This window comes from Numenius arquata, chromosome 5, assembly GCF_964106895.1.
Source record: "Numenius arquata chromosome 5, bNumArq3.hap1.1, whole genome shotgun sequence".
NCBI classification, from domain to species: domain Eukaryota; kingdom Metazoa; phylum Chordata; class Aves; order Charadriiformes; family Scolopacidae; genus Numenius; species Numenius arquata.
Genome location: NC_133580.1, coordinates 15,943,663 through 15,956,733, shown reverse-complemented (window position 1 = coordinate 15,956,733; position 13,071 = coordinate 15,943,663). Strand labels below are relative to the sequence as shown.

The 13,071-nt window shown below is 35.2% G+C and overlaps 1 protein-coding gene across 1 annotated transcript in view; it reads right to left on the bottom strand.

Moving 5' to 3' along the window:
• Positions 1-12,316: 12,316 nt before the first annotated feature.
• Positions 12,317-13,071, bottom strand: part of KLHL4 (kelch like family member 4) — a 45,289-nt gene continuing 44,534 nt past the window's right edge. The window contains exon 11 of the mRNA XM_074147317.1: positions 12,317-12,376. Within this exon, the coding sequence (XP_074003418.1) occupies positions 12,317-12,376 (60 nt within the window). The remainder of the gene's footprint in view (positions 12,377-13,071) is intronic.

The window sequence follows — 13,071 nt, the reverse complement described above, 5'->3', positions numbered from 1 at the left end:
GGCTTAGATTTTGAAAAACTAAGAAATAACATAAATAAGTAAACAAATTCCTTATTTTGCTACTGCAATGTCTAGTGATGTGACTGGCAGTAGACTGCAAAAAAATATCACCACATTAGAATACGTCTGTAAGGTACTTTATTTTAAAAGTAAGTTCTTGTTTTATGATGTGCATCTGTACTGTTCATAGGTCATGAAACTTAGAAAATAAAATCTGTGTACCAAAAGGGTAAGGCACAATATGATGCCTATAATAGAGATTTATTCCTCCATGAACCGTAGAGCTTGAATTTATTTTACTTAAGAGCAGTTTATAATAGAAGAGCAAAGAAACTTTTAATAGGGGAAAAAAGAAACTTTCAGTACAGTGCACAGAAAGTATGTTTTAATTTGCAAATCACTTTTAGATTGTTGTAATGTCCCTTTAAGTCCTGATCCTAGCGGTACTGAAGGTATAAAAAAGTGCTTTTAACTGTTGCTTTTAAGAAGTTACCTTCTTTTTTCCCTTTGGAGGCATTACATCTATCACGTTGTACTATTCCTCATTCATTGTGCTCAAGTGCAGGATTTGATGTAGCTGATGTTGCATCTCCAGAATGTGCACCTGGGAAATAGTAGGGAAAGATTTTGAATGCAGTATTTTATTACAGCCTTTAGGGAGTGGGGTGTTGTTGGTGTTTGGTTGTTTGGGTTTTTTTAATTCTGATGTAGTCAACAGTTTCCACTGGAAGCCTACAACTCTAGCATCTGAAAAACAAGAATTTAGTTGCACACTCAAATCAATATATTATTACTTGTAATTATCAATCAATACCCAAGCACATTTCTACAAACTCCAGTGTTTATACCCTTAAATTTGAGAACAAAATGTGTAACTCTGCAGTACATTTAGAAACAAATAGAAAATAGTTTGATTCCTAGTTAACTTTTTATCTTTCTTTAAAACATGCTCCATTGGTCAAGACTGGATGTAAGATATTGTGGGGCTCATAAAAAATATTTCTCTTGTGTGTCTGTTTCCTTTAATGCCATTTTGCCAACCATTTTGAGATTACATGAACATGTACTACATGAAAAAAAGTGGATGCCTCAGTAGTTACTGTGAGGAAAAATAAGTGATCAGACTACATAAAGACATTTCAAGATTTTCCCTGGGAAGATTTTGTTTTAAATGATAATATAAAAAAAAAAATTACATAAATTATGGGACTATAAACCTTTCAAGATAGTGACAATTATTGAATCAGTTTCCAAACAATATTCCTGAAATAACTGCAGCAAAGTTTACTTTCATCTCTAGCTACAGTATGTTTATGACAAGATGCCAGCAAATGTAGTGGAACTTGCATTATATCTGTCTCTTGAGGGCTGAACAAACTTGACAGGCCTGAGAGAATTACAAGGGCTTCATGATGACAAGCTAGAGAAGGGGGCGGGGGGGAAGGGCTTGACTGTGAACAAAAGAGAACAAATAGAAGGAGCTAGCAGACAAATAAAGAATATGTAAAGTGAAATTCACAGAGGCTGAGGTTTAAAATTAAAGAAAATTCTATCACACTTTGGATTTTGTTGGTTTTTAATGAAGAATCAGTTAAGGCGCTTAAATCTTCTGTTGCTATTTGAAATAATAACCTGTTGCCATTTATTTAATCCCTATGTATTTTGACTCCGTTGCTATGTCTGCATGCCAGATAATTGAAATATGTATATATACAGAATTTTCATCTCTAAGACACTAAGTATAGACTGAAGGAGATTCCAAACACCCCATTTCTTCCTGCCAACTAAATAATTTGGTCAGATCAGAAAGCAAACAGGAAAAGTCTATAACGAATACTCTTACAGCTTCATTGCTTCTGCTTTGCTTTATGGTTCTTTTACTTCAGTGTAGTAAATCATCAAATGAAATTTTATATTGTATTTTATTGTTTTTAAAAGATGTAATGGAGTTTGAGAGGTTCCTCAGAGTATCTATTTCCTCTAATTTTCTTTTTGGTTTTGTTTTTTTTTTCCTACTCTTTAGTGTCTGTTTTGGCTCCTGACCTATTCTTTCCAATCTTTCTCATTTTTATAGAATATTGTTAATGAAGTGTGTACAATGTTGCTTGGGATAAACATGCACAGTGATTTTTCTTTATTTTTAAAGTGTGTTTGATTCCATCTAGCAGCTGCATGCCCCTTTTTTTCACAAAAGAATGTGATTACTAAGTGTAATTAAAATGATTTTTTTTCTTTATATGGCGAACTGTTTTTCCCAACTGTGAATCTGGCAAGCACGTGTTTTTCCGAGTATCAGTGTAACACTTCAAGTTGTGAAGACATAATCATCACAAGACTTTTTATTTACTATTGTTCAATACAAACAGTGTAGAGTGAAAGAAACTAATGAGGTATTTGGTAATCAATTCTTATCAGAAATGTCTTGGGCAGAACATGGGTTTTCAATTACCATCAGTTGTTCACTGGCTGTACACATAGGCTGGTTTTTTCATCTGGAAGTGCTGATTTTATCTTTATTTTCAGAAAGCTTAACTTACATTTGAATGCTTGAAATTAAAACTGTTCCTACTTGGACTGCTTTCTTGACTACTGCCATTATTTCATCTTGCCTGATTTTACATGTAGCACTGTCACATAACTATTGAGCTAAATCTTTAGAAGTAGTAAAACTCAAAGGTAGGAAAGGCAGGCAATTGGCCTGTAGAGGTTTGGGGAATTTGAGGGAAGGGTATTTGTTTTTAAGGGGTCCATGAGAACAGAAAAGCAGGTAATGGGTAGAATAGTCTACCCCTTCTCTTGGGAAATGATGCTTCCAAATTTTGGAAGAAAGCTCCTGGTTGGTGATGAGAAGGAGGGAGGGAAAGGCAGTGACAGAGACTGTTAATGTAAACAGTTACATACAGATATTAGCGCTAGTTTTCTGAAGGAACCAGGTGGAGACTGAGCAGTTTGGGAAGCTGACGCATTGAATCCATTTGGATTTTTGGATCTCTTTCCATCTCTAGATGGAAATTGTAGCCCAGAAATAAAGCTGTGGGGTTTCTTTTGCCCCACAGTTGTAATTATTGAAGCATTGTTTTGGTGTGTGGTGGTAGTGTCCTAAAAAAGCAAAGGTAAACTTTGCCATATAACACTGGTGGTTCGTGATGGAAGATAAACACATTTATGGTGTTTTAACTTACTTAGGGTATAGTCCAAAATCTCTGAGCTCAGACTTATCTTGGGTTGACAGGGCAAGTCAATCTGCAAGGAATAGTTATCCCTTTGATTAAAGTATGCCAGAGTAAAGGGTAGTTTTCAAGTGGTGTTATACTTCACTTTCCCCAACGGAATTTTTATATTATTATTTTTGTTTATAACTGTCTTATAAACCATATAAAGCTGATTGTAAACTGATCTCTATTTTCTGAAAGAAATAATTCATAAGCTATATAATTTTTTTAATGTACTTTAGAAACTCTTTCTGAATTCCAGAAGTAATATCTTTTAATTGTGGATTACTTCTAGGTGATAGAAAGAAATAATCTGTATGTATAAAAGCAAGTTGCAGCTCAGTAGTTTTCCAGTGGTGAGATGAGACAAGACCGTTGTAGAATCCTGGAAAAGTTGCATCCAGTATCTGGGAGCAGTCTCTCTGATCGCTGCTACAGAGGAGGGATGATGGCCCTGCTTTATTCTCCATAAAAAGAAATATTAGGATTATGTGAAATATGGAAATACGTCTAATGTGGAAAATGGGGAAACAGAAGAAAAAATATTTTAGATTATGATTATGCTCTTAACGTCTATACACTTGGTTAGAAAACATGTCGCTTTTCTAAAAGGCAGAGATGTATACATTAAACCACATGTCAGGGACTGCATCTTTAATGTATCTGGGTTAAATCGGGAAAGGGTGGTGTGGGCTAGCTGTTAGTTGATGTGGGCTAATGGGCAATTTGGAAGATGCAGACTTGTCTTGGTCAGTCTGTCCATATGTCATTGGCTTTTCATGTTGAGCTTTTGCAACTAAAGGTATGGTTTTCATGATTTGTGTTCAGCAAAATTAAAAACAAGCAACTTTTTCAACGGGCCAAAACCACAGGGTGGGTGCAGTGCCAGCAATACCAACTCTTGCATTGGAAATATTTACAAAAGGTGCTTTGCTGTAACTTTGTAACTTTGCTTCCAAAATTGCCCTTAAGAGGTCAGCAGCGTGGTGTTTGTGCATGTGGTGAAAGTGTAGAAATGGAAGATAGTTTCACTAAAAAAATGTAGTATGGTCTGGAGGTTATGAAATAGGGAAGAGTTTGTTTATATTTAAAGGATAAATATTTGCCACAAGGTAGCTTCGTATGGTCTTAGTAGGAGCCGCAATTCTCTAAAAATTGTCACATACCACCATCTTCTGATCAAACCCTGTATTGCAAACTGCTAAGCCTAAACTGAATTCATGAGATGCGATGGTTTCACTGTACATTTGAGCAATATGAGAAAACCTCAGTTTTCAATACCTGACTTTTCAAGCACTAAATTATGAGCAAAATTGTATCCTATTTGCTGAGGAAGGCAACTCAGATTATTAAGAAGTGGGTCTGTGTTTAATGGGTTCATGTCTTCCCTGCTGAAAAAATCACTGACAAGTATTGAGTAACTCTAAGGAAATTCACAATACAAAATTCCTATTTAGAAAATGAAGTATGTGTGACCCTGCTTATAAAAAGATCTCATGTTGCTGCACAGATTGAAGAAATGCTGACAAAGTTCCTATAAGTTTTTAATGTAGGCTATTGCGTCCTTGGTTTCTGCAATTCTAGGACATCTAGCACTGATCAGTTGAGATTGTGGTTTAGTGAAATTGTTGTATGCAAGAATGAAAAATTATAATCTATTTTTCCCTATGTTATTTTGGCTATTGAGCTATATGTTTGTCAATACGTTACAGGGATATTGCAATGTTTTTGTAATAATCTAGTTTGCAATAGAATGGATAGATGCTTATGATGCTTTGAAGGCTGAAAATGATGTGGCCAAAGGGTAGCAGTATGAATGCACACAGATTGAAGAGCTTATAGAAAACAAAGAGGGAAAAAAAAACAACAGAAAATGCATACAGGGAAATTACTTCAGGTGGCCTCATGTACATAAAAACTGATAACAACATGCATATGAAATTGTAAAGTTCAGAAAAAAGGTTATTTCCAGAAGAAAGGAGAAAACCTAGTTAGAGATGAAAGCCTTACAAGTGTGTTATTTTGGTAATATATGTATATATCAATCATACAACTGTCCTGAAGGATGCTTCACTCTCAAATGAAGGAGGACAAAGGAAATTCCAGTTTTAGATAACTGCAGTAAAGTTAGATAGCGTTCTGTTGATTGTTGAGACTTTTACTAGTTGTTGTAATTTGCTGGAATTTAGTCAATTTCTGTTGTGAAATTTATTCACGGAAAGGGACAGTCTCCTTTTACCAAGTTATCTATGGAACAGAAGATAACGCAATAATCTGTTAACAGACCATCAATCTGCTATCTGACAATTCAAAGGCACTCTGATTTATTATTTCATGTATGTACTGAAGTTATTTGTTTGGGGTTGGTTGGATTTTTTCTTTTCTATGTATTTTTCTGTATACATCTAATGAAGAAAAGAATGAGAGTCTCCTTCTCCAATGGATCAGGAAATGCCACCTAAATTACAGACACAAGAAGGGATAAGAAAGAGTAAATATAAGATGCAGAAATCCTGCTTTGAAAAGACAAAATTCTTACAGTCACCTAGATGGTATTTTGGTTTTATATCCTATCTCACACAGTCTTGCCCAAAATTATCCTAGTCTTCATATCCACTCCCCATTTCTCAATACTTTTTGTAACTTTCAAAATGCAGAAATAATTTGGGCTAAACCTTAGAGTATTTTCTTAACAATTCCTGTAAATTGAGACTTTTTTGGACATTGAGTTTGATTAACAGATTCATTGTCTCACCAACAAAGACAAGTAAACTGAAAGTTTTTTGTATTAAACGTCCTTCTGGAGTAACAGGTAAACATGCTTTCAGATATATTATTTCTATTATTAAGTATTCAACTATACTTACCGTATTTAAAAGATCATTCCTGGACAGTCTTTCCCAAATGAGTTGTCCAAGCAAAAGTGGTGGATATATTTTCTTCTTAGTCATTTATGGTTGGATTGTGACAAACTTGATAATGTGAAGTCAGTGCCATCCTCTTCTGTACGCTCCATAAACATGATTATTCATGTACAAGAGAACAGAGTTTTTAATTCTTTTTGCATATGTAGAATTGTGATGGAGGGAAAAAAAAGTCCTCAGGGTTGGGGGCATGAGGAAGAAAAGGTGTGTAACCTTTAATGACTTTATGTGCAAACGATGTATCAGAACTTTATTGAAAAGTAGGAATGGTTGAATGTAGCAATTTGTTGTCTGGTTTCTTTGGGAAGAGATGAGGCCAGCAGAGATCTTAAACATAAAAAGAATATAGTTTTACTGTGAAAAAAGCAGACCTTCATCTTTCTGCAGGGAAGTGGCTGTAAAAGGATTTCTGTTCTGGTAAGATTCCACACTTTCCTTGAAAAAGGAGATAGAGAGTAAGAGGTGAGGCTTGAATATCAGCTGTAGGTAGCATACAGCCTCTTAGGAATACTACATCAGTGGTGACTGTTAAGAAGTTGAGTTTAATCTCTTCAGGAATTAATTCTAATCAATAAAATTAATTTTCACCATGGGAAGGACCCACACTGAAATGTACAAATAAAGTTATTGGAGTTTATTCAGCATGCAGTATTTGTGATGTCCGGGATCAGAGAAAATGAGCTGATTTCAGTGCAGGAGTTTGCTTTTGAGGAGTCAGGTAGTGAAACACAAGTATTTAGCATGTATTTAGCATCATGCACCCCATCTCTGAATGAGTCTAGGGTCAGGTTGTAAGCAAAAATATTACATCATGTGATAACCATACGCAGAAATATACATGTAGAAAGGGATAGAATTAGCCTCACACAACATTTCAGTGATTCCCTTCGAGGAAATTACCTTGGACGTTCCTTCCAGGCATGCGCAACCCATTGTCTCCTTTCATGTTAACAGATTTATTTTTACTCTTCAACCAATTTATCATGTAGTGCAGAAAAACTGGTTTTGTAAGTTCGTCAACCAAGAAGGCAGAAAAAAGAGAAGGCAGCATGAGCCTTCCTCACCCTGGACTAGGTAGCACAATTAAGCTTCGAAGTTCTGTGAACCTTGTTGGCTTAGTGGAGATACTGTCTGAAACAGCCTAGCCCATTAACTAATCGGGGTGTTGAAATTCTCAGGCCTTAGTCCTTCCCTTAATGTTTTTTTTTCTACTATGGTATCAGGTTAATAATATATTTTTTCTGTGACGGTTGTAAATAGCTACAGTACTGCTTTCCTGCCCTGTAGATGTGTTATGAAGCTGAATGCTCCAGTAATGCAGGTACATTACTGAAAGTAACATTGCGTAAGTAATGGAAGGGATAATTCTGGGCTAGCTCATTCTTTTGCTCTTTGCCTAAATGTCTCCTACTGGTAGATAGAGACATGAGGGTGGATAAGCTGAACTTTCAGTCTTTTGCAGAACTGATTTCATGGGGTAAGTTATATCCCTGCTTCCCATACATTACATTATATAAAATACCTTCGCCGGTCCTGTTCATGTAGACATTATCACCCAGTTCAAAGAGGAAAAAGGTGGTTTATAGGCCAGGGATTAAAAAGAAAGAGAACACAATGATTTTGAAAAAGAAAAAAAGAAATAGCACAAATAATAACCATTCTGCCAATGAGAGTCATGATATAAAGCAGAGAGCAGTACGAGGTCAGAGAGAAGTGAGGATGGCTCCCTCCTGCACTTTGCAAGTAGCCAGCTGTGCATGCAGCTGCCAGGGGACCTAATAAGCAAAGATGCTACATAACTATTACACCTACTGATGTTTGGAGAAACAGAGGAAATGTGAAGGGATGACACCTCATTGGAGAACATCTCTAACATTTCCTCTCACCTAATAATGTCTAAACATCTCCAAATTCTCTCCAGTTTGCTTTTCTTCTATCTTCCTGTTATGTGTCCAGTTTCCTTCTGCAAAATGCTAGTTTCCTTTCACATGATTTTTCACTGCTGTACAAATAATACAGAAGAAAAAAAACCTAAATCAAACTTTAGTACTAAAAACACTGAAGAACTGCTTTCTCTAGAAAACTCAGTTGTGCCATTTTATTTCTTAAATTCAAGTATCTGCTCGAATTTTATTTTGATGTTTCCTAGCACTTAATATTTTAATTTCATGATAATATATTCATAATTTCATTCTAAAATAGATTATTTTGAAATTAATTCAGGATGTGAGTGTATAATATTCCTCTTATTCTTTCAAAGTTGAAATGAACTGCCATATCAATAGCTGCCAACAGGGTTGCCAGCCTGTGCACAACCTGCTTCCCAGCTGTACAGTTGCACATAAAAGTACTCAGTGTAAAGAAAGATACTTGAGTACTTCTGCTTTCCATGGCATCTTAATAGCAGATTTTTCAGTACATCCGTTTCAGACAGAGGTTGAAGTTTGGTTTTTCACTCAAGAAGAGGGACATGAAGAATTAGTTCTCCAAATGTGGTTTTTAAATCTATTCTTCCCCAGGCTGACAGCTTTAATTTATAAGGTTTAATTCAGGTTCTTCTCTGACTTTTCTCTGCTTCATACCCTTCCCATCTTTTCCCATTTCCCCTGATCTGTATTTATCTTTGTTGTTTCTATAACAAGATACAGCCTTTTACTTTAAATTTAGAAAGAGTACTAGTTATCACAGCCTTGCCATAGAAATTAGTAGACCATCTCATTGCATAATACAGGCAGTCACATACGCTGCCTCAGTGCTTGTGGTTCATGGTAGGAAGAGCTACTGAATTTATCACCTGATAAATACAGCTGCAAGCTACAAGCTAAAATAGTGCTACAATTTTTCTTTCTTATGCTATTTTTTATATAAGCAAACCTCATGACACGATTTCTTTAGAGAACGGTAAAGAAATGCAGAAAGTATAATTTTCTTCTAATAGTCTTTTTGAGACTATTGAACTATGGAAATGGTAGTCTATTTAAAGATATGTTTAAGGGGTTGTTTACATTTAGGTGTTTTTCACAATTATGCCTTGTTTACTGATAAAGCATTTAATAAAATTAGCAAGCTGAAGGAGGGTTACAAAGGCAGGGGAATCCTGTGTCATCTCTGCAGTTGTAACATCTGCAAGCCATGCGGCTCTCACGGGCTGGTCCTGTGCATTTCTGTGAAGGTACTCACCCACAGTTTCCTCTTCTGTGCTCAAGTCTTCATTTTCTTTCCCTTCTGTAGACTTGGTTAGGTTTTTAGATATGGCTTTATATTTTGCAAACCGCCCTACTAGCTAAGGACCCATGCCTGCTTCCTCTTGCTTGAGCCTGTGCCTTCTTTTACCCCAAGCAAACTTCAAATTCCATGCAAAGGCTCTATGAGAAAGACCTGTTGGTACAGGCAGTTTATCAGTGTCTGTTTGGATGTGCTGCTTGCACATATCTTGGCATTAGTTGCACATTTTTTGTGTAATTTGTATTTTAGAGTTTTAAAAATGGGCATTCAATATCAGTGCTTTGAAAGCAAGAGTAGAATAAATGAGGTTTTACTGGTTACTGGAAACAGCCAACACGAGAAAAGCATGATTTAGAGCCTGAATGATAAGCAATAGTGACCCTCTCCCTGTGATCCACACAAGTCTTAATTTATGTGAAAGTGTGTGAATGGCTGTTGCATTACCAAAGCAGGGATGAAAATGAATCGTGAAGAGGTGTTAGTATTTTTATTATTAATATTTTAAAGTTAATATTTGCTGCAACAAGATGTCCTAGGTATATGGTCAGACCAAGTTCCCTATAGGACAGGGGGGGGAGAGAGAGAGAGAGAGAAAATGAACATTTACCTCACTTTCACAAATGTCTTACTATGCAGATTGATTGTCAAGCTTGGTGGTTAGCCCCCTTGCATTTGCTTCAGATTATTCATTTGTTGGGAAATAAAAATACCTTTCTTCTCTGACATGAATTCTCTAATCTGTGACCCACTAACTGGTTTAGGGTTTGTTCCCCATTTGCTTGGCTATTTGTGGTGTTTTGGGCTGGTAGGGGCTTTTTGTGGGGTTATTTTTTCCCCCATCAATAGGTACAAAATGAAAATAGTCATGAAATAAAGTTTGTTTCCTGGCCCACCAAGCTAGCAAGAGATTTGTGCGTTGATCTAGAAATGCAGAGCTAAATGAAGGAAGTTCTAAGCTGATGCACTGAGAAGTATCTCTTGTAGGGAAGCTTTATGTAGTGTCCCCAAAAGAAATAATCTTAAAATGTACCGTACTTTCAGCCCTCTGCTGACATTCTACCCAGGTTGCTATTGGCTGGGTTGTGAGAGACCCTTTCATAGAAAGGGCATCCTGACATGACAGTATTGGTAACTATTTCAGACTCAAAGAAACAAAAAAGATTAAGTTTATCTAAAAAGAAGTGCTAGAAGGAAGATAAATTTTAGTTTATGTGGACCAGATGCAGTAAGGACACTATGACAGGATCTTTTGTAATTTAAGAGTACAAAAATGAGATTGATAATTCTGTGTTTTCGATTCTTGAAAAGATGTGAAATAAACCCCACAAAGTTGTTAAAATATAGTCTAAATTTTCTTAGCAGAGCAAGTAAACTTTATTTCATTGTAGCATGCTATATATAAACATAATTGATTTTTAAAGTTAAAAATTTTTTCCTTTTATAAATACGCTTATGAGATTTCATTAGAAGCATTCAATAGTATTGATACTATAAATTTTTTAAAATAGCATATTGCTGAATTCTGAAAACACAGTATTCTGTCAGGAAAGTTAGTCTACATGTTCAGAGAATTTTCATCTCTGTCTTGAATTTTCTGATACTGACAAAACAGTAACATAGCAAACACTAAGGTAGATACTGTCCAAATATTGTGCTTTACAGCATAGAGTATCTTACATACATTCTTTTTCTAAAATAGACTTCCAGCATTTGAAATTATAAAAGAAGATGAAATTAATGTGAAACAACCCAAAACCTTCATTAGAAATTGGCACACAAAAATAATCATGCAAAGGGACTATCATGTGTTGTTTTCAGATGATTCTTTTCCTGTTTATTCTTGATTCTAAGCATTCCCTTAATTTCAAATAAAACATAAACATGCTTATATAAATGGTATATAACACTACACAGTGGATGTGGTTTTTTTCTTACCATATTTCTACTGTACATGAGAGAAAGCTGGTAATCTTCAGCTGAGGTCAAAGATTGTCATATCAATATGATATAAAAAGTTCATTTTGTAAGTTATATGCAAGGAATGTAATTATATGATTGTTTTAAAATTTAATGCATGGTGATTATCCCAAGAATAGTCAAATTAGTTTAACACGTTCTGACAGATGGTTAGTGGGCAAAGACAAATCCATGAATAACCTGACACACTGATCAGCATTAAAATATCACATATCTATGCACTGTGAAAATGATTGCAAATTATATTAGCATTGTGTTTTGACAAAGAGATTTCTTTTTGTTGGCACATACTTAATAACACAAAGATACCTTATCCCTACTATTTCTTAACTTGCATTATTCCATTGAATATACTGCTAAAAATGGATACTCTGTCATGGTACTAGCAATGCTGGAGGATGAATAGCAACCAGATTCTATGCTTCTCTGATTTGATTTTAAAGTTAATTTAGTAATTTATGACTATAGAAATGAAGTTACTTCTTCAGAGAATATTCTGTTGCCAGTGATATTTATGGGCAAATATTTTCTTCTGTGCAGTTATCTCTTGAAGGTGTTTCTCTCTTACTCGTTTTCATTTACTTAAAATATAAAGGCTCTCTTTATAAACAGTAGCATTACTGCCAACATAAAAAAGAAAAAAGTTTATGTAATCTCATACACCCATTTATCACTTTAATACAGCATTTTATAAATAACAGATACACTTTTGTAACAAACCTGAATCATTTAAACATGTTGTAGAACTTTTATGTATTAGGCATAATAAAATAATTCACTTATGCAAAATTCTCCGATTGTTGTAATTCAGGAAGACACTTCTGTGCTCTAATAGCATAATGGCTCAGAGATAAGTATTCTCTATAATGGAGGGCTGCTAAGATGTGTGTAGTCTGTACTGCTTTCTGGAGATGTTTATCTTCCTGATTGAGTCTTCATGAAACTCCACTCAGTTTAGTTTCACAATATTTATAGTCCTCAGGGCAACTTCACAACCACAACACATGCTCCAGCCCTTCCAATATTGACAGGAACTTCCTGAAAAAGGAAAAAAAGAAAAAAAAAAAAAGAAAAAAAAAAAAAGAAAAAAAAAAAAAAGAAAAGAAAAAGGAGGAAACATTTTTTGGTAGACTCCTATGAATAGGACTAGAAGAAATTACTTGCCGATTAAAAGGAAAGCAATTTGTTTATTCAAACTAACGTACTGGAAAAAAATAATTACATTTAACTAGGGCTCTGAAAACACAGTTTTGGCTCTTTGGGAAAAAGGCTTTAGCAGCGGTTGAGAGTTACAGGAGTGTAGACTGCTGTTGTTGATCTTAACTTTTGTAAAAGACCTTCATATCCCATGTCCAAAAAGCTGCAAAATAACATTGACAGTTTTAAATATTTCACATTGTTCTCAATTATGGTGGTCATAAATAAGACAACTTGAAAGTGCCTCCAGTAGAGGGCATTGCTGGCAAAGGCATGCCAGCGCTAACAACGGCAAATTCAAGCACTTCAAGCACAAAATGTTTTGTGCAGCCTGGTTCCCTTGCCCATGCGCTGCTTCAGCCCTTTAGTCTGAAAAATGTTATACAGTTATTTCACAGGAGAGGCAACCAATATTTTATACAAGACCAACTACAGTATTAATGCATCCTAATTTATCATTTTTTCACAAAACCCATGATGATTTTGCAACATAATAATTTTTGTTTTGTCCATTATTCAGATAGAAGTCTTCCTAT